Genomic DNA, 22,539 nt, shown 5'->3' with positions numbered 1-22,539 from the left:
CCAAAGAGGAAGATGTAGGAAGAAACTACCTCCCGAAATGAGGCTTCTCAGTCTCAGGACCACTGACATTTTAGGTTGGACAACTGTTCTTTGTTGGGGGCTGTCCTGTGCACGGCAGGGTGTTCAGCAGCATCCCCGGGGGGCCCTTCCACTAGGTGCCGGTAGCCCTTCCCAGCCTGGCTTTGCAACCCTGGGTGGGGAGGGGGGTGGGGGGGGCAATTCACCCAGTTAAGAAGCACCTGCCTCTGGAGCCCAAGAGGCTTCATGGAGGAAGAAGCATAAGAGTTGGTCTTAGGGCCTGGGTAATATTTTAAAGGTCAGAAGCAGACGAAGTGAGGAAGTTGACTCGAGATAGCACAGAAACGACCCTTTAAAGAAAGGGTTAACTCGCTTATTCAGTTGGTATGAAGTCTGTTCTCCTGCATGCTGGCTGGGTCAGGTATCAGCAGTGGGGGCCCATCCCTAACATCTCTCTCACCCTCTATACTCCCTATCTCATAAAGAGACGGAGGTTGAGGCTCTGTTCCCCCAACAGGTGACAGTGTCCCTTGCATTTCCAAGATACAATTCTGTCTTGGTTTTATGTATGTTAAGATTGCCTCCAATTGGTGGAAGAGAGACTTCTTTTCTGTTGACTGTCATTAAAACCATCAAAGAGGTCCCTAAACAAGGTGACTTGGAATGGAAAATATTGAATTTGGGTTTTAAGTAAGGCTGCAGTGAGTTGCAGGTGGTAGCAAGACACCAGATAGAAGAAATACAAAAAAAAAAAAAAAAAAACAATTAAAAATAGAAAACATTTTACTATACGGTATGGATATGACATACACATGTAAATGCAGGGAGAAGTAAATATAAAACAGCAGGAGGCAGAAGGTAATAGGGACAAGTATTTCGTTTTCTGTTTTTCTCCTGCTTTTTTCAAACAAAATCATTTTAATCTTTTAATGAATCTCCCCATTACCATAAAAAAAATGCCACTTCCAAAAGTGACATCTTATAAGTGCCATTCCGAGAATGTCACTCCAGCATAACTAGAAAAATATAAATAATATACATGTATTTTAATTCTCTTCCATCTAAAATAAATTACTTTATTTCTTAACAACTTGCCCATTTGACATTTTGGTTGAGCTAAGAAGGAGAGCGTTCAGCTCTGCGTTGCCTCTGAAGGATACCGAGAATTGATTTCTTCTTATTTCTGCGGAAGTTCACCAGGCAAGCTACTTGTGTCAAGTCATTATGATAAGATCCAGCAGAAGTAATGCATTAACGTCAGGTGATATTGCCAACAAATTACTGTATGTGATGCAAAACAATTTCTGTTCCATTATTTTCAGTTTGCCTTTTCATAAAGTTAAAATAGGCAGAGAAAAAAAAAAAAAGCAACAACAACATTTGCATGACCCTGTTAGCATTCAGATTGATTCACGCCTTTTCACGGTGGAGCCCACCCAAACCCAGAGAACCTCACAAAAGGCACGCCCTACTCCAGAGGTTTCCATTTGGGCCACATGTATGCATGCCACACACACAGCGGTGACCAAGGCCCTCTGGACTTCCCTCTGTTGCTCCTGTGATTTGCCTGGTGTTGCAATAGGTTCAGACTGTTGATAAAAACTCCTCAAATCTAAAGAAAAGTCCCAATCGAAACATCTAGTTACTATTCAACTGTTTGCAGGAGATGGACTCAGGTGCAAGGTCATGGAAATTACACGTGTCCCATTTAAAGTTAAGGCTGTTGATCAAAATGCAAACTATTACTCAATGGCAAAACGTTTTAAGCCCAAACGGGCCGTTGTTTAGACTGTGTGTTTTTATGTACTTCAATGAGTCATTAAACCTCTGCCATTTCAGAAGAAAAGTGCTCCTGCTGAATATTCAGTGCTACACGCAAGCGTGTAATCTATTTTTTTTAAATAACCATTCTAGTAGACTAAAAACATAATGCAATAATGCCAGCAATATGTATGTAGGAAGTGGTGCATATGTGAATAATCGTGTTATAAAAACAGAGCACAATATTCATAATTGTTTTCTTCCTTGTGTACTAAATACTCTTATCAAAATTGAGTCCTGAGTGCTTGACCACCATTGATGAAGAGTATCAGGAAGGTGCCACGATTACCTTTGCAGGCCGCGATATTGGGTTCTCGTAAAAATAAATAAACTAGTGTCTGAGGTTCATTTGTTGAGTATCGGGAGGAGGCAGAGCATCCCAAGTAAGCATCATAAAGTACAGCCGCCGTCAGGACTCCGGGGAAGTCTTGGAACAGCAGCTGATGACTAGGGTGCCCTCCTCTTGGCACTTGCTGCGCTGGCCTCCAGGGGACGGAAGGCCCCGGTCTCCCCTGTCCTCACCCCGGCCGAGACCATATGAGGAGAGCTGTGCACCTGCTGGCCTCACCGGCCCCCAGCCCCCGGCCCCCCCCCCGCGCAGGTGTCCTCACCGCTGCACCCTCCTCCTCAGGTGCCAAGGCCCTGCTTCCCCTTCCCCACCTGCACTGGGCTCGTGGGGCGGAACTAAGAGCACCAGAAGGGACGTCCACAGCCACCACCACCCACCAGCTGGCTGGCAAGCAGAGCGCCCGGGGCGGGAATCCTCGCCCTACGGGACCTGGCCCCAACGCAACCGGTGGATGCCCCGCCTCCGAGTCATATAATGATATTGATGCCCCCAAGCGAGTTCACCGATGGGCACACGAGGCTCTAAGGGCTTTACCACCTAACTCGTGATCCTCACCATGACCCTACGACACAGGGTTTCATTATCCCCATTTTCCAGGTGAGGGTACCAGGCACAGAACAGCCAGGAAATCTGGCCAGGGTCAAGGGGCAGAGGCAGGACCTGGGCCCGGCAGCTGGATCCCACGTCCCAGAATACCCTACGCATGCACCTGCTTTTCCATCTAACAGCACAACCCTAAGTGGCTGGGCCCTATTCTTACAAGGGAACAAAAGTAACCAAGAGGGGTCACCTTTGAACTCCATTCTTTGTCTACCCATCCCCGGAGTCTTTTTTTCTTTTTTTTCCAGCTGTATAGTCATAAGGAAAGATGTGAATAATTACATTAAAACGTTCCCCCGCGAGTGAACATAGGTATGCGGGAGGAGGAAGCCGCTCACCCCATCCCTGGAAAACCAGAGCTGGAGCTCCCTGAGCCATGCAACCACTCATTTATTCAAAAATGGGGGAGGCAGGACAGCCGAGTCGGGATGGCGCGGGGAGCTAACCCTGCCCACCTTCTTCCCGACACCATCAGACCCTGTGGCCGCGTGGGGTCCCTCCGGACCGGCCAGGAAACCGAGAGCAGTCAGCATGTTTCCTCTTGTATTCGCCCGAGTTCCACGTGGCAAGTGGGGAGGCCCTGCCTGCGGAGAGAGCATCGGCCTCCAGCAGCAACACGCAGGGCGACACGGGACTTTGAGAAACTTGGCGGGGGGGTGGGGCAACCCGGCCACCGCTGTGAATCTGAAAGCCCGTTAAAGGACATGTGGATAACCGAAAGGGCGTGGACGATTTTGACAATGATGATGATGATGGTCACCGCCGGCTGGAGGGAGGAGCATGGGGGCAAGGGGAACAGCCATGAAAAATGCCCTAAACATCAATCCTTCCTTCCTTGCCCCTTTTACATCATTCCTGGAGGTGGTGCGCAAAGAAGGGAGTCTTATTCTTGACATCACAAGGACAAATGTCCCCATCCTCAGCCAACCTAAACCATCAACCTCAAGCCCGTCCCCATACCCAGTGGTGAGAACTGGTTTGAGGAGATAAACATGCTTTGCAGACCAAACAAGGCACAAGGTCCACCTTTGTCTGAAAGAGATTCGGAGCCGACCGGCCTATTTTGTACAGAGAAAACCACCGGCAAACTAATCCAAGTCTTTGAGAGGAATATAGAGTGTATCACCGTCCCAGGTCATCAAATCAGATGGCACCACGGAAAACACGGCAAGACCAAACACCCATTGTCTGGATTTTCCTACCTCAATGAGTCATCACCCATTATTAACTAATCAAGGTTTTTTTAAGACTATTTTCTAGATGTGGGTTCCTGGTAGCATTCTGAATTGGGACCCAAATCCAGCACTGGATGGACTCAGTCTGGGCCACATGGTCATGTGTGCCTGTTGGGAAAACAATGAGCTAAGTCCACTAAGGAATCCTAAAAAAATAAAATAAAAAATAAAATAAAAAAATATATAAAAATAAAAATTTTATTTTAAATAAAATAAAAAAAAAAGAAGCTTTCATAGGAATAAATGGTTCTTGCAGATTTTTCGGTTCAGAGGCTTCAATAGAGGAGCAAAAAGACATGAACTCTAACTTGGTCGTGTGAAGATGCTGCCTCACCAGCGTGAATGCGGCAAATGAGACTGCTTCCCGTATACCAGCAATGTGGTGGCTTTCTAGCTTTTTTTAAATATCATGATTATTAATTCAGACCAGAAAGGTACAAGGCATCAAGCCGTGTACACTAATACCACAGAAGATCAAACGCCGATCCAGAAAATCCTCTCTTCTCTCCACAAGGTTTTTTTTGTTTTGTTTTGGTTTTTGTTCTTTTTTTTTTTTTGCAAAAGAGTTCTTTGCAATTATCTTGGAGAGCCACAATGTTATTTTCCCATTTTACTGGGAGATCACGGTCTCTCTTTCAATAATCCTTTATAGAAAAAGCCCACCCATTTCCATCTCCTCTTCTGTGACTGTGGCATGTTATGGACCCAATCAAAGTTTGTCCAAAAAAAAGCAAAAAGCAACAAAAAGCAGTCTCCCTTTTGAAAGTGGATAAAATATAAATATTCATTTACTTTGAGTAAATTTCCTCTTTCAATCCAACCATCTGGTTCTAAATTAAGGCACCCTACTTTGAACATGGGTATGCTCGCCATCTGGCTCCCCAAAAGTAGCAATTACTTCAGGTAGATGAACATACACCTAATCCTAAGCAAGTATGGGCTACTTTAGGGTACTATGGCATAAATACACACCCTTATCATCTGCCTGCTATGCACCAACCTGAGGGGGAAATGACAGAGCTGATTCACTGCGGGGTGTGATCACCTCACATGCAAGAGAATTTACTTATTTGCAATATTCAACAAGTGGTGAATTTCCTGGGAGCCACTGGAGGGAGAGGAGCCTTGGGCTCGGAGGGCGAGCCTGTCCTCCCCCTTCCTCCAGTGCAGGACGGGAGCCAGGAAAGGTGAGAGTTCCCTGGAGGACAAAACCAGGCCTCATCCCATGCCTGGGGGGGGACTCTTACACCTTCCGGTAAGAAAGCAACGGTGAAATCTGATTTTCCTGCGTTCACCCAAGTTTTTTTTTTTTTTTTAAAGATTTTATTTATTTATTCATGAGAGACTCACAGGCAGAGGGAGAAGCAGGCTCCATGCAGGGAGCCCGATGTGGGACTCAATCCTGGGGCTACGGGATCACTCCCTGCACCAGAGGCAGATGCTCAACAGCTTGGGGAGCCACCCAGGCACCCCTCACCCAAGTTCTTTCTCACACCTCTGGGGAGTAAACCAAAGAATCAGATTGACTGGGTGTTAATGAGCTGTCTCCACACAGCCTGAGTAAGGTGGACCTGATCCGTGCTGCTCTTGTGTTTCCAGTTGCTCACCCTGACGCCCCCCTGGCGGAAGGAATATGTGTGTCTATGACAAAAGCTATCCGATGATTAGCTTGGCAAAAATTACAACTCACTAAACACCAAGATATTTACTCATTAATCCGATGAAAGTTAGGGATTTACATCCTCGTCCTCTTGGAAAGTGCATTTTAAAGTACCAAATTTACAGAGCATTTTGGGGACGAAATCATCACCAAAGTCCAAACCTGGCTGAGCTCCTGACATTGGTATGTTAAAAAAAAAAAAAAATTATCCAAGTAGCCATAGTAACGACAACAGTTAAAAAAAAAAAAAGATGGGGATCCCTGGGTGGCTCAGCGGTTTGGAGCCTCCCTTCAGCCCAGGGCTGATCCTGGGGTCCCGGGATCGAGTCCTGCGTCGGGCTCCCAGCGTAGAGCCTGCTTCTGCCTCTGCCTGGGTCTCTGCCTCTCTGTCTCTCTCTCTCTCTCTCTATGTCTATCATGAATAAATAAATAAATCTTTTTAAAAAAAGATTTAGGGGCACCTGGGTGGCTCAGTGGGTTAAGTGTCTGCCCTCAGCTTAGGTCAGGATCCCAGAAACTGGCCCCACAAGGGGCTCCTTGCTCAGCAAGGAACCTTCTCCCTCTCCCCCCTGCTTGTGGTCTCTCTCTCTCTCTCTCTCCCTCTACCTCACTCTCTCAAATAAATAAGTAGAATCTTTTTTAAAAGAATAAAAATAAACAATTGAATACATGTCCACGTTCACAAAATTGTGAACAGAGATTTCCTTGGCCGTTTCAACTCCAGTTAGAAACACTAGAGAAATTATCATATTCACTCCGGTTTCGAAGGGGAAAAACAAAACAAAAACAAACAAACAAAAAACTAAAGAGAAACAAGGACTTTCTCTAAGAAGCTGTTTAGAAACAAAACCGTGCTAATATTTCCAGAAGTACTGAATCCTGATTTTCTATTGAGATGCAGAGTGCGGCCACATGTGCCCCAGGTTAAACTTATAACCAAGTCATTTACATCTTTGGGAGAAAACTAAAGGAGTTTGGACACAAACATGCACTAGGGCTACAAGACATCAGTTACGGGTCAAGCAGAAACATCTGGTCTTTTTAAGAGTCCTGTTAATTTGAACACACTGACCAAAACAAACTCAGTTCCAACAAATCTATTTTGGCATGCCTCAAAAAAAAAAAAAAAAAAAAATTGGATTTGTTGGAAGCACTCATTTCGCCAGAGCAAGATTTGTCAGTGATATGCAAACTCCCACTGTTGACATTTTCACATAAGCTTGTTTCCCAACACAACATGCAAATTTGCCTTCTCTGCCTTTTCCCCCATATCTGATAGGACCGTGGGTCTTAAATATATATATATTTATTCTGTATTGTTTAGGACACATTGGAAGAAGCAGTGGCAGAGGGTTTCAATCGTCCAGGTCTGATCGCAGGAGTTTGAAAGTGCATAATTTACACGCTCACTCCAAGCAGGCTTTGGCCGGCGTCACACAGCCAGGGAAGCGCCGGGACGCAGCTGAGCTGCTGCATGGCTCTCTCTAAAGCCTAGAACCGAGGTCTCCGCGCCCCGCTGAAATGGCCCAGCCTCCCGTACAGGAACAACTCCTGGAAGTTTCCAGACACCATGAGCCCTGGTGCATCGGAAAACTAAAGTCGGAGACCCATGTCTCCGCTGATAAGCCTGCGGATGGCAGGCACGGGGCGGGGGCACCCCTTAGAGCCCCAGGCTTCTGCTGTTGTGAAAATCATTTGAGAACAGGAGAGGCTCTCCCAGGGGCATCGTCGCTAACCTCCCACCTGCCTCTACCTCTAAGGTCGAGGATTTCTTTTTTAAGTCCCTTTCAGTTGTTTGCTGGCCCTATAGCCATTGCATTAATCCAAGTTATTTTAAATGCAATGGGTGAGGGCAAAGGGAAGAGTCCCCTGCTTATTCATTCAGCACTGTGCTCCAGAGGCGACCACCCCGGGGCGCCCCTAACAGCTAGCAGGAAGCGCTGCCAGGGCATGTCAGCGCCCGTGGACACCCACAACAACCATGTGAGGACGCCACTACTATTACTGTCACCAAGTCAAAACTAAAAGCATGGGCTCTGAAGCCGAGCTGCGTGGATCTAAATCCCCGCTTTGTCGGCTCCCTATGTGAGAAACTACTTGGCTTCTCTGTGCCTCCGTTTCCCTACCTGTAAGACAGGAGGCGTCTGGAGCCCCTTCCACGCAGGGCTCTCTGGGGACTGAGTCAATACATTTTGCCAGCCAAGCGCCAGAGGCAGCCCCCTCTGGGCCCCCCAACAACCTCATCAGCCCCTCCCAGCCGCCGCCCGGCTGGTGCTGCCTCTGGGATTCGAACCCGCTTCTGCTGGGCTCTGAAACCTGCGCTCTAAACAAGCGGCAAAAAGCCCCACAAGCCTCGCAGTAAAACAGCATAAAATACCCCCAAATCTACAGAAGCATCCGAGGGCCTCGCTAACGAGGCTCCGGACGCTGACGGCTAGCTTTCCCCCTTTCCAACCCCGGAGTCATTCCCAGGGGCAGTAACTCAACAACTACAACAACAACAACAACAACAACGGCAACAAAAAGCCAGGGTCACTCTGCGTGGAGAGTGTTGGCAGCCCCTGCAAGGACATTCCTCCTTGGCCCTGGGTCCCCCGGGACCCCTGTCACCCTCCCCCTGGGTCTGTTCCCTGGACCTGCGCTCCCTGCTCCCAATCTCAACTTCCAGTTTGGGGAAACTTCAGGCAGCCAAAGCTCACTGTCAGCTGGTCGCTGGCCACCAGCACAGTGCAGGACGTCCGGTGCACGGACACCCTGCCTGGCTGGTCACCCTGCACAGACACCTGCCTGCTAGTCACCCTGCACGGACACCCTACCTGGCTGGTCGCCCTGCACGGACACCCTGCCTGGCTGGTCTCCCTGCACGGACACCCTGCCTGGCTGGTCTCCCTGCACGTACACCCTACCTGGCTGGTTGCCCTGCACGGACACCCTACTTGCCTGGTTGCCCTGCACTGCCACCTTACCTGGCTGGTCGCCCTGCACAGCCACCCTACCTGCCTAGTCACCCTGCACAAACACCCTACCTGGCTGGTCTCCCTGCACCGACACCCTACCTGCCTGGTTGCCCTGCACCGACACCCTACCTGCCTGGTCTCCCTGAATGGACACCCTACCTGCCTGGCTGCCCTGCACGGACACCCTACCTGCCTGGCCGCCCTGCACCGACACCCTACCTGGCTGGTCGCCCTGCACGGACACCCTACCTGCCTGGCCGCCCTGCACCGACACCCTACCTGCCTGGTTGCCCTGCACAGACACCCTACTTGCCTGGTTGCCCTGCACAGCCACCCTACCTGGCTGGTCTCCCTCCACAGCCACCCTACCTGCCTGGTCTCCCTGAACGGACACCCTACCTGCCTGGGCTGCACCCCCAACCTCAGGCCCTCCCGTAGCTTCCCTCGACGGCCTCCTGGCAGGCTTCTGAGGCCCCGGGGGCATGCATGGCTCCCATCGCACACCAGCACCCTCGCAGCACCGCTGCGCGCCCTGGGGCTGCGGGCTGTGCCGGGCGGTGGGCGGAGGTGACCGCCCCAGCCCCCCTCCCCGCGTCCTGCTCCCCCCCATCTCCCGGAGGTCCGGGGGTCCGCGGGGTCCCCGGGGCGGGCGTGCGCGCGTCCGAGCAGCCGGGCTGGGTGGGGCGGCCCGGGGCGCCGCCTCCGTCCTACCTCCTCTCCCCGTGGAGCACGTAGGAGCTGCGGAAGAAGCCCAGCAGCTCGTTCTCGATGAGCGCGCTGTAGACGACCTTCAGGTTGTAGTTGCGGTGCGCGTCCAGGCTGCGGTTGAGCACCACCACCAGGACCTGGGTCTGCGGGTAGAGGAAGAAGCCGGCCACGGGCACGGCCCCGGCCGCGCGGTCCTCGGCCAGCTGCACCCTGTCCACGGCCACGCGGGAGGCGTGCAGCACGACGTAGCGGGTGCGGTTGGTGCACGCGACCTCCACGTTGACCTCCCCGGAGAAGGTGAAGTTGTCCATGAAGGCGGTGAGCATCAGGTTGTAGTGCAGCGGCTTGAGGTGGCCCGGCAGGCGCAGGTGCGTCCAGGGGTGCTCGCGCTCGGGCTCGCGCTCGGGCTCCCGCTCCCGCTCCCGCTCCCGCTCCGCGTCCGACGGCGGCCGCGCGGCCGGGGCCCCGGGGGTGCTGGCCTCCCCGCCCGCCTGCGGGTCGCGCCGCGCGGGCCCCGGGAGGCTGGCGTTGCCGCCGCGCGCAGGGAGGCCGGGGGCGCCGCCGGGGGCGCCCGGCCCGCACCCGTCGAAGCGCAGGCTGAGCAGCACGGCGAGCGCGGTGACCGCCAGCAGCGCCACGATGCACACGGCGAAGGCCAGCACCAGCCGCCCGTGCACCGCCGAGGGGCGCTCCGTGCCCCGGGGCCGCGCCCCCGCCAGCCCCCGGCCGCCCGCGTCCCCGTCCCCCATGGTGGCCGCGGACGGCGAGCCGCCGGCCTCGGCCCCCTCCTCCTCCTCCTCCCCTTCCTCCTCCTCCTCCTCCTTCCTCCTCCTCTTCTTTTTCTTCTTCTTCTCTCTGCTCGCCTCGTCTCGCGCCCCCCGCGCGCCGTCCAGGGCCATCACACAGCCTCCTCCTCCTCCTCCTCCTCCTCCGCCCCCGCCCCCCCCGGCACCCCCCGCGGCCGAGCCGCCCGGGCCGGCATCCGAGAGCGCAGGCGGGCCGGGGGCCGCGACGCCGCGCCGGGTCCCCTCGGGCGCCCCCCGCGCGCCCCCCGCGCGCCCCGCGCCCCCCGCGCCCCCCGCGCGCCCCGGACGCGCCCAAGTTGGGGAGCGCTACTCGCGCGGCCCCCGCCCCCCGGGCTCGCCGGCCCCCGCGCGCGCCTCCCCAGCGGCTTCCCGCGGGCGCCTTCCGGCGGGGCCTGGGCGGCCGGGGGCGGGGAGCCGCGCCGGGAACTTGGGGCTTCCGCTCCCGCTCCCCGCGCCCGCCGCGGCGCTCGGTCCTCCGGGCGGAGCAGGAGCAGCGGCGGCGGCGGCGGCGGCGGCGGGAGGAGGGGGACGGAGACGGGGGCGGGGGGGCGCCCCGGCCATGCACCCGCCGCCCGGGCTGTGCGCGCAGCAGCCGCCGCCCGCACGCGCTCCCCGGGCACTCCAGGCGGCGGCGGGGAGGGCGCACCGCGGCCCCGAGCTCCGGAGGAGGCAGGTGAGCGCCCGGGGCCCGGCCGGGCCGTCCCCGTCAGGCGGCCGCTGCCCCGCCTCGGCTCGCGGTCCCCGTGGGGAGGCCCGGGCGCGGGTGTGCGAGCGCGTGTGCATGTGCGCGCGCCGGTGTGCCCGCGTGTGTGCGCACAGCCTCCGGGTCCCGGCCGCCCAGGCGGCTCCGCCGACTGCACCCAGGGCCGCGAGCGTCCCTCCCCGGGGACCCGCCCCCCCCGGGGGGCGCGGGTCAGGGGGTCGGGGGTGTCCCCGGGCCCCGCGCGCTCACCCCCGGCCGCCGGGCTCCGCGCGGTCCCCGACTCCCCAGCCTCTGGGTCCCTGCATCCAGGGCCGCGAGCATCCCTCCCCCGGGACCCGCCCCCAGAGAACCCCCCCGGGAGCGCGGGTCGGGGGGTCGGGGGGTCGGGGGGCGTCCCCGGGCCCCGCGCTCACCCCCGGCCGCCGGACTCCGCGCGGTCCCGACTCCCCAGCCTCCGGGTCCCGGCCGCCCAGGCTGCTCGGACTGACTACATCCAGAGCCTGCGAGCATCCCCCTCCCCCGGGGACCACCTCCCCCGAGGAAGGCCCCCCCGGGGAGCGCGGGTCAGGGGGTCGGGGGTGTCCCCGGGCCCCGCGCGCACCCCCGGCCGCCGGGGCGCCGCACTATCCCCGACTCCCCAGCCTCCGGGTCCCGGCCGCCCAGGTGCTCCGACTGCACCCAGAGTCGCGAGCATCCCCCCCGGGAGCATCCCCCCCGCGAGGAAGCCTCCTCCCGGGGAGCGCGGGTCAAGGGGTCAGGGGGTTGGGGGGTGTCCCCGGGCCCCGCGCGCACCCCTGGCCGCCAGGCTCCGCGCGGTCCCCGACTCCCCAGCTTCCGGGTCCGGCCGCCCAGGCTGCTCCAACTGCATCCTCCCCGCGAGCATCCCCCGCCCCCGAGAGCATCCCCCCCCCCCCCCCCGGGAGCATCCCCCCTACGAGCATCCCCCCCGCAAGCATCCCCCCCGCGAGCATCCCCTCCCGAGGAAGCCCCCCCCACAGAGAGCGCGGGTGGCGGGGTGGGGGGGTCGGGGGCATCCCTGGACCCCGCGCTCACCCCCGGCCGCCGGGCTCCCCGCGGTCCCCGACTCGCCAGCCTCCCCGCGCCCCGGGAGGGAGCCCCGGAGCCCGGGGAGCGGCCTCGTCGGATGCCCGCCCAGCCCGGGGGACCCCGGGGACCGCCTGCGCGCGAAGCCGGGTCCCCGAAGCCTGGCCGCGTCCATCACCCGCGGGTCCGCGTGCGCGGGGCTGCAACACGGGCTTGCCAGGAGCATCAGAATCTCCCCCAAGTAAAGGCTACAGTTTTTTGTTTTTATTTTAAACTGCTTCCCCCGGTGAATAATGTCTATTTTTAGATTGGGGGGAATGAATAAAATATAATGACTACAGTGTGACACCCAGGACCCAGGACTGGAGACTGAGAACAGCGGGGATCTGCGCCCCATCCCTGGGGACTTCACGGGAGCAGGGAAAGGATACATCCAGTGATGGATCAGTTTTGCACTCCACCCAGCCGCAGTTACTTTTCTTTTTTCTTTTTTTTCCTTTTTTTTTCTTTCCTTTTTTTCGTGCAGTTTCTAGTGTTGGGGGAAATTGCTTAAACTTGTGTGTGTGTGTGTGTGTGTGTGTGTGTGTGCAGTTTCTAATGTTGGGGGAAATTGCTTAGACTTTTTTTTTTTTTTTTTGCCGTTTCTAGTGTTAGGGGGAAATTGCTTAAACTTTTTTTTTTTTTTAAACAGTTATCGATAGGAAGTTTTGCTGACAAGCAGGAGCCTCAAAACAGGTTGTAGACCATTGGCTGGTTATGGGCTTTCTAAGTTTACTGAAGTTTTAAATTATAGTGCACACTGTGTAGGAGTAGATGGGACATCCAGGCCTGAGAATCGGTGTGAAAGACTTGAATTGGGGCGATATTCAGAAAACCACACCACCCCCCAAAGGTAGTCACTAAGAGGCAGGAGACTCTAGCTTTTAGTAAAACAAAGTGTGATGGACTTAAGAGTCACTAAGGGGAAAAAAAAAAAGAATAAATAGAAAATAAAGAATAAAGTCATTCCCTTTTACATGTTTCTCTCACATCTTCAAATCCTGAAGGCATTTTAAAAACCATGTCCATAATTATTTGTCTTACAAAAAGAAATGTTAAATGCTACTCGCATTGTAGCCCTGAGAATATACAACTAAAATATTGTGTTTGGCTTTACAAGTATGACCGAACAGAAGAGATGGGGTACACATGCACTGCAGCCTGACAACCACTGAAAACACAGCCCTGCTCAAAGAAGCTCTTTTCCGCTTATCCCCACATGGCATGTATTCCCAATGCTGCACATTCCAAAGGTCCATTTGAATCATTTTTAAATGATGATGAAAAAGAAGTGCCAGGATGGGATTTTTTTTTTTAAGCATGTTGTATGTGGGCCGTTAGCAACAGACCAAGGGAAATGCCACATTCTGTTCAAGTTACTTTTTTCTGCTCTGTTTTTAAATCTCCATGCTCTCGCTGTCCATATGTATCTGGCTGGATGCATTTTAAGACTTGAGGACTTGGGATTTATTAGTCTGTTTTCCACAGAATCGGGAAATATGGTCCAGGCAGGCAAAAAAGCACCGTGTGACTCTCAGCAGGTCACCAGACTCCTCTGACCTCAGGGTGCTAATCTGGCAACTCAAGGTTCTTGATCTAAAATCCATGGGTTCGACTCACTGGGATTCTCGGAGGAATCTAGAATTCCTAGAGCTTTTAGAATCACTACCCACATGAAGAGGTCATCCATCCACTCAAGGATCTCTCAGATCTTTCTCTAAAATGATCTCAGTCGAGAAAAGATTCAAAGAAGAAAGACCTTTTTGAATCTTGTATGTATTTTATTGAGGTCTTTACGTACTTCTGAAAATTACTACAAGGCAACTCTCAGGTATTTGGGAATTTAAGTATATGTTTACCGATAAGCAAAGTCACTACTGCCTGTGATTAAATTAGTGGATGGATTGTTTCTGAAACCTAAGTGGAGCAGACCCAAGCTTATGAACATAGAGTGGACACAACTTATTAAAATATCGATTCCTTTAAACTGCTACTTAATCCAATAAAGTCACTGTGAAGTGGATAAATATTTCTTCCTCTCTTATCACATATCAGTGTCACACAAGGGTCCCAGTAAGGTTTGGGGTTTTTTTGTTTGTTTGTTTGTTTGTTTGTTTGTTTGTTTGTTTGTTTCTGAAGGTATGTGGCACCCTTCAGCTGAGAAGCAACCACTTTGTAAATAAGTTTTTAATATTGTTTTTCTAGAGAGTGTCCATTCTATCCTCGAACCAAGGAAACAAAAGCGGCCAAATTTCAGACGGTGTGCCTCACAGAAATAGCAGAGATGACTCGCGGGTATTCCTAGAATGAAGCTGCCTTCCGTGTTGTCAATCACTAAATCGGAGATAGCGTTGACTTTGCTGAATGCTAGAGCCTTTCGGTGGGATGGGCCTTTCCAAAGTGCCTGACGCTTCTCTCAGAAACACAGTTATTTGTTGGGAGGCTTTTCCGGTTATTTCTTTAGCTGACGAATGTCTTTAAAGGCATTTTGTAGCCATACCTCATCTGGGGACTCGTACAAGTGTGAGCGTTTTAATAGACGTGAGGCCAACAGAAGTTGTGTTGATGAAATGAATCCCCGGGTCCTGTAAATAATCAAAATGAACTATCTTCAATAAATAAATAAATAAATAACCACAAAATGAACCACCTTCAGTGAATGCACTGGCCCATCTTTCCTCCTTGGTTGTTCACACCAGAAGTGCTTTTTTCTCTTTCACTCTGGTTTGTATGTGGAGCCACAATTTCAGGGGCCTCAGGTACTCGGCCTTCCAGGTGTGCTTAGCTCTGCACATCCAGAGCAGCTTGGCTCAGAAGAGAGAACTAAATCCCACTCTGCCCTAATCCCCACTCTGCCCTACCCCCCTACTTATCTTCACCTAGTTATTTTATAACTCAGGGTCTTGATATTAAGGTGTCGGAGTTAGGTAGCTCCGAGGTCTCTTCTGCTTCTCAAAGTCTGAAAAAGAAATTCCAAAGCTAACACACGAGTCTCTTTATGCTCTCGAGTGATTTTTAATGAACCTTCTCTATGAGAAGCCAAGAAAATTCAATTAAAAACTCAAACTTCTGTGGGTAAAAAGGCTTTATAAGAATACATGGCATTAGCAAAAAACATGCAGGGGTCCGGGAGAAAACCAGCGCTGCTCCTCCGAGTGGCCTGTGTTCCTGAAGACCCCACACAGTTAGAGACCAAGGCAGCAGTGAATGGCAGGAGCCTGCTTAGGAGCTGAAGTGGTGCCGCCATGTGGCAATTATAAAAAGGCAGTTTGAAATTGGAGATTGTGAAAAGTTTTTCTTAAGTGGGCTCCACGCCCATTGTGGGGCTTGAACTCACAACGCTGAGATCCAGAGTCCCAGGCCCTACTGGCCGAGCCAGGCCAGCACCTGGAGATTGTGATAATTTTGATGGAATTTTTAAGTTGAGGAAACTCACCTTATTAGTGTTTATGATTGCATCACTTCAGAATTTCATACCACATAACCATTGCGTCTGCTGGCGTTGTTGAGGGGCTTCACATAAGAAATACTCTTCTAGACAGAATATTCTTCAAGATATTAAAGAGGGAAAGAGGAGAATCATTTAAAATGAGCCATAATTGAGACCGTGCAGGTTCATGGTGTCTGTAATTTGCCAACCACAATTGACACCGTGATTTAACTGTTGGTTGTCTGGCTTCTGTTTATTTAAAAATGTTATTCTGAAAGGAAATTGTATCTGAATTTGATTGTATCTCTTTTTCTCAAGTAAAATCTGTCAAATTATGAGTGTTTAAAAAAAAAAAAAGGAAACATTGCCTAACCTGCTTAGATTACTACGTGTTATCAGTCCTAGGAGGAAGCCTCATGACTACACTTTCACCAAACAGAACAAGTCTTACAGCACAGAAGAGCCTCTATAGATGGCGAATATAAACAAGAATATAACCAAAGATCCACAGGGTCACTCCCAATTCCAGCATTAAGTGTTTTATCCAGATAGGAGGGAATTAAGACCCCAAGAAAGTTGTATTGTTATATGTGGCTTCTAACACTAGGTTAAAACTCTTCAATGCTCACCATGGGCTCTTTGGTTTACGATTTCAGTAAGAAATCTGCGTTAAAAGGCGAAAAAAAATGTCATGGAAATGTCCACAGTTTATTCACGAAACCTGAAAGCATAATATATGCTAAATCCTATAAACAGAATAGAAATAGGGTAACTTTTGGGGCAGCCTGGGTAGCTCAGCAGTTTAGTGCTGCCTTCAGCCCAGGGCATGATCCTGGGGTCCCAGGATCGAGTCCCACGTCGGGCTCCCTGCATGGAGCCTGCTTCTCCCTCTGCCTGTGTCTCTGCCTCTGTGTGTGTGTGTGTGTGTGTGTGTGTGTGTGTGTGTGTGTGTGATGAATAAATAAATAAAATCTTTTAAAAATTAAATAAATAGATAAATCTTTTTTAAAAATCTGAATAGTAAATATTACCAATACAGCTTTTACCATGAATTTCAGTTGTTCAAATCCATGTTTCTAGATAAATATGGCAGGAAAAATTAATGACTGATCACAGTTAAGAAAGTTTCAAGTGAAAAAAAATAAAATTTAAATTAAAAAAAATTTTTTTTAATTTTTAAAAAAGGAAGTTTCAAGTGCTCATCCTGCACCAGTTATTTGTCTACGCGCTTTATGCTAGCCTATTTCATCGTGACAATAAATCCATAGGTCAGTGATGCTACTTCCTCCATTTGACAGATGAAGAAATTGAGGCCTAGTGAAAAGAAATACCTTGCCCACAGGCATTTAATTACTAGGTGGTGGAGCTGGAATTCCAAATTAGGCAATGTCTCTTCACCAGCAGGCCAGCCTACCCTCTAAAAAATGAGCCAAAAAAAAAATTTTTTTTAATGAAATAAATAAATAAATAAAAGATGAGCCAGGTGTACACCGTCCAATTGCATAGTTGGTACTTGCTGCACAGATTGGGAAGTCAGCGCCAGGCAGAGGGCTGGAGGTACAGCCTTGGGCCAAAGCTCCCTGTCTCCTCCCTCCACCCCCCTGTGGGGGGGTTGTTCGTGAAGTGCCTGCCCTCAGCTCGGGTCATGATCTCCAGGTCCTGGGATCCAGCCCGAGTTGGGCTCCCAGCTCAGCAGGGGAGTCTGCTTCTCCCTCCCCCTCTCTCTCCCTGTCCCTCTGCCCCTCCCCTCTCTCTCTTTCTCTCTCTCTTTCAAATGAATAAATAAAATGCTTTAAAAAAATAAGATGAATAAATAGAGAAAATGTAGTATGACCCTGAGTAGAATAATAATTATAATTTTACAAAATAATGACAAAGAAAAAAGGAGAGCATTATTCACCATGGATTGAGAAGTAAGTAGTTGAAAGAGTTGACGATTGTAGCTTATTTTCATACTGCAGAACCAGCAGTTTATCTGCCTTAGAAATCTTACCTCTTGAATGCATTAAAAAATGTATCTTTGACCCAGGCTTATTTGACAACTCAAATTTACATGATTTGAAGGGTACCTCACCTCTTTGAAACCACAAAAAAAAAAATCTGCTTCAAAGGCACATATATCAATATTAATGTAAAGTCTCATGAAGACATAAAATATCCCATTTTATTTCTTCTATATGTATCTTTTGATACATGGATTTTCCCCTCTTTTCCCATCATTTATTAACTCTTCTTCCATTTAATAATAAAATATATAATTCATCAAAATCTGCACTTCTCCACATAAAAAAAAAAATCTGCGCTTCCTACATTTGACCGCACCTCTCTTTACACCTACACTTTCCTGATATGTAAATGTTTATCACTGTAGCTCTTTAAATGGGGTAATCACAGTATTTTCTTAAATTTGAGCAGCAAATGATCAGTGCAAGCAGGTTGATAAATTAGAAGAAACGTGGTGAAGTTTTTCTCTTAGCAAAATATCACTAATCCTAAGGTCATAGACTTGTGAATTTTTTGAAAGCCAACTCTGATCTACACTGTGCTTTTTTATTTTTAATAATAGAATTTAAAACATGTGCTGTTTTTGCTGAGTCGGTATTCTAGTCAAAGACAATTATTTTCAGACGAGAAGCACATCTTCTGTTGCAAAGTATTTCACAATATCTAATGAAATAACAGTAAAAATTAAAATTGCATTATTTTTCAACTCATTGAATGCCTACTTTGAAACTAAGCAAAAATATGGAGCATAATATTTCCCTTCAAGATTGAGGCCGGTGCATGAATACCCTTTCTCTTAACCATGAACTGAACAATAGCTGCTTATTCTGGTCTATGCCCCCAGACCCTTGCTCCTGCTCAGACTGTTTCCCTCTACCACGTGGCACTATAAGGCTCCCCATGCATCTTTGTTTATAGGGTTATGGACCACGGCGATGCCACCGGCATACCATTTTTTTCTTTCTCTGTACGTGGTTTCCTAAGAACACTTCCCTGTTCACATCCAGGGAATAACTGTCCTGCCTACCTTGAAAGTTAGGTGAAATTTTGTATTTCAGGATTTGGGAATTATTCTCAGAATTTAAGCAACTAGACTTTGGCTAAAATGCCTTTTCCTTGGTGCTTTCAAAAAGTTACTTATAAGCTATGACTACAAATACTAAAAATCTGGATCATTATGTCATTATAATGTTAGATTTTTACATTCATATTAAGAATATATTCTATTTATATTTTTACATATATGTGTATATGTAAGTGCTAGGCACTGTATAAAAACATAAAAAGGAAATGTTCATAATTTATAACCATACAGTTGTCATAGCGTCTGCATATATGGGGGGAACAAAAACAACTTCCCTACAAAAGAACCACACAGAAATATTCAAACTACTCACTGTTTTTGAAAATAACCAACTGCTTGATTAAATGAAATTTCTTGACTCCAAAAAGTCTGCAGGAAACAAGCAATGAACCTGAATATCAGTATTTTGAATTATTAGCATATTCAAATTTGGATGACTACTTCATGAAATTGGTTTAGTTCTCATAATAGAATCGATTTAATATAAAAGTTGCCTGTGATCTCCACTTTTGTCACTTTTCTCTTTAGTGCCACCTTGTGGGTTAGCCAGTGACAATGAATATATAGGGTTTTTGAGTTTGGGGGTTTTTTTGGGTTTTTTTTTTCCTGTGTTGCGTTAAAGTTCGTCTTAGAAAATATTGCAGTAAAACCCAGAGGTGAAGCAATTTCTTTGTTTTCTCACAGAAGCAAGCGCTTCACGAGAAGATATTTGCCATAATTTGGCAATTGACCACTCCTGACACCAGAAGTTTCTCAGAGGTTGGAAATATTGGAGTCTACACCAAAATTGATACTCATTTGAAGGATAACCAGCAAACTTATCTTGGGTAACGCACGTGGCAAGCTGTGACTTGTGATTTTTTTCCATGAGAAAAGTGTTTTCTAGACTCGGTATCCTCATTTTTACAACAGTGTCCCATGAGAATTGATTCTAGGTGATTTGGAAGGCTGCTAATCCTGTTGTAGAAGAAGCTCCTGTATCTGCATTAGACCCATATGCAGCTTCCTTCTAGCGTTGTATTTAACTTGCATTGAGTTATTTTACTCAAATCTCCTTTTTAATTATGCTGAAGTTAAAGGGAAAGAGGATGAAGTTAGTACAATATGTGGAAATGGCTCTTTTATTGGAGACACCCAGGAAATGTGTACCATGTTCTCTAACATTCTCCATATACTAGAGATGCTATAATAATCTTTTGAATAACCAAACAAAAAAAATAGTTTGTCCTCTCTGAAACATCGAAACATGTTAGAATTTATTCCTAAGTTTTTTGTGATATGGCAAAGAAATACATTTTGAAATGGCATTTATGGAGTCATTTCAGAGGAGATGAGAATCATGTAATCTGGTCACTCAAAGTGTAAATTCCATATCTGGACTCCTCCTGCCCCATTAGGAGTTGGAGGTTGTACTAGGTGTTATTCAGAAAGTAATTTTGCTTAAATGTGCAGTAAAGCGTCCAATTTGACCTATACCCTGAATATCATAAGCTACAGTTATCCATCCTGGAAGCACACCAACAACAAACAAAGTTTAAGTATTTTGATAGGCTTGCTAAAATCTAGGGGCGCCTGGGGGGCTCAGTGGTTGAGCATCTGCCTTCGGCTCAGGGCACGATACCAGGGTCCCGGGATCGAGTCCCGCATCGGGCTCCCCCGTAGGGAGCCTGCTTCTCCCTCTGCCTGTGTCTCTGCCTCTCTCTGTGTCTCTCACAAGTAAATAAATAGAATCTTAAAATAAAATAAAATCTTATTATAGAAACAGAGTAGCTAAATAATATCAAATAACTGCAAAAACTTTAGGATTTAACTCCCTGGTCATTTTCTAACTTGAGCCAGTCTCACACTTTGTCTCCCAAAGTAGCATATTGCGCTTTCCAAATCAGGAAGTGCATTTTAATTAAGTCACTTTTTTTTAACATCCTTTGGTATTCGAATTTTTCCATGACATTCTGACACATAATCACTTTCCCATGGATTTGGTACAGGAACAAATTAAAAGGTGCCTTGAAAGGGCACTGTTCCACCTCTACTCCTCCATTCAGCCTTTACTGGACCATCTTGAACAAGTCACTGTTCTTAGAATTTATCCTAAAAAGCAAAACCTAAGAATCAGGGGAAGGGCTTTCTTCTCTGGGGACACAGAAAAGTCGTGACCGTTTTCCATTCCTGCTTCCACGTTAGCTTTAATAATAAAGGTGTGTCTGCCCTCAGTTTAAGCTGAACAAACTGCGGTGCAGCACCATTCAGGAGCCGCCCCGGACCCCAGTTGTGGCAGCGGTGGGGCTGCACCCCATCCAGGTAGGCCCAACCTCTGTTAGCCAGCTAAACTCTAGGAATGCATTTTAGCCCCTCCTCATTTTTATTACTCATGTTAAACAGGTGGGGTTCCCTTAAGCACATTACAAAGCAACAAAACACATTTCATATCTACTCTGTCACCGATTCCAAATTAAGCAGATCCTGATGAACTGGGTTACTGTGCATACCAGCAGCCTTTCCCTTTAATGTCAAAAGGCTTTTATGATCTCTGCTCGGTTCTTCTTAAACTGAGACGGAGCAAAAATATTTTCTTGACATGTCTAAGAATTTCAGTTTCAAAGGATCATTTATTCCTTTAATCTTCCAATGTGGAAAAGTAATGAATATCGACTCGGGTTTTTTTTTTTTTTTTTTTTTTTGGATGCGCTAATATTCAACTAGGTAAACTTAATAAGTGATGGCCATTAGTGTTCTCTTTTGTCTTCTAGACAGAAAATCAAAGCTATTTAAAGTAAAGGATGTGTTTGAAATCCGTGTATATGCAGAAGTTAACATTAATGTTTACAGACACTTTCTGTGACTATTATGTCTTATTTGGGGGTATGTGTATGTTTACTCATCTCTATAAACATATAGAGATAGATATAAATAGATGCAAAAAGCCTGTACGTTTCTGTATGGTCCGAAGAGGTGTTTTATTTGTCTCTGGGCTTCCCTGCAATGCTTATAAAGTGCACAGGTAGTTCTCTGTGCCTCTCCTTCATTTTCAGCGCTTGCCAAGGTAGTCAAATTAAACTGCTGGCATGATAGCCGTCCAAATATATAATTCTAGCACCGTGATTATAGGATCATTTCTTTATTTCTATGAGATTTACCTATAGTAATTATCTGTTTAATGTTCACAGCTCTATAGCAGTTCTCTTTCAAATGTTCAGAGCCGGAGCTATACCTTCTAGGATGTGCAAATAATCAAGTCCTAGCAACATTATGAAATATAATCCGCATTAGGAATTGAACAGAATGAGCCCTCGGATCTGATTGCCTAGGGCTCAAAATGTTAATGCTCGTGACACACCTCATATGTTTCCGCGAGTTGAAATTGCATTAAAACAAGGGAATGAATTGTGATCTTGACCTTAACCTCACTTCAGCAGCCTTTCCATTCCTGCCTTCCCCGAGACGGGAGGCTGTGCTCTGCACACACAGGGCCGTGGCGCATCTTCACCTCCTGTCTGTTTCCACGATCCCAAAACGGATCGGCCTGAGGAATTTTGTCTTCTGGTGTTCCATTGTGAACTGACTTAATTAAATTTTTCCCAAAGTGCAACATTCCCTGGTTCTTTCTCCAGAAAGCAAATTGAGGAGACACAGAAACAGGTCTAAATGAAGTGCTTTTTTTTTTTTTTTTAATTAATTCAAACAATAATGCCATGAAAAAGCACTTTGAATTTTTCAATTCCCAGGCAATTGGTTCTAAAAAGAAAGCCATTCTAAATTATCCACATGCTCTCATTTATTAGTCTGGAGCTCTTGCCCAAGGAATTATTTGCAAAGGTAATATATATAGAACATCATGGTGATTTACTTGCTTTTTAATAGCTTTTGCCCCAAAACTCTATAGAACTGAAAGTATGTCAGCAAAGGGAAATGACTATAGGAGAAGACTCACTAACAAATAAGAAGTAGCTACAAATAAAGATAAAAGAACCAAATCTCATTTTTTAAAATCGAATTTCCTTGAAGGTAAAGGCCACAGATATCGCTGCTTGTTTATTGATAACCACTTAAGAGTAATCTGTAATTTCTTCCTAATCCTCAA

The 22,539-nt window shown here is 48.4% G+C and overlaps 1 protein-coding gene across 2 annotated transcripts in view; it reads right to left on the bottom strand.

The window, feature by feature from the left end:
- TRHDE (thyrotropin releasing hormone degrading enzyme) overlaps positions 1-10,262 on the bottom strand; it is a 372,106-nt gene extending 361,844 nt beyond the window's left edge. For both annotated transcript variants that reach the window (XM_026001636.2, XM_072742405.1), the window contains exon 1: positions 9,352-10,262. In XM_026001636.2, the coding sequence (XP_025857421.2) occupies positions 9,352-10,247 (896 nt within the window). In that variant the 5' untranslated portion in view covers positions 10,248-10,262. The remainder of the gene's footprint in view (positions 1-9,351) is intronic.
- Between the last annotated feature and the right edge of the window lie 12,277 nt (positions 10,263-22,539).

The sequence above is a fragment of the Vulpes vulpes genome, chromosome 16 (genome assembly GCF_048418805.1).
Source record: "Vulpes vulpes isolate BD-2025 chromosome 16, VulVul3, whole genome shotgun sequence".
Taxonomy (NCBI): Eukaryota; Metazoa; Chordata; class Mammalia; order Carnivora; family Canidae; genus Vulpes; species Vulpes vulpes.
Note: the sequence above shows the minus strand (reverse complement) of the source record. Positions and strands in the feature narration are given on the sequence as shown.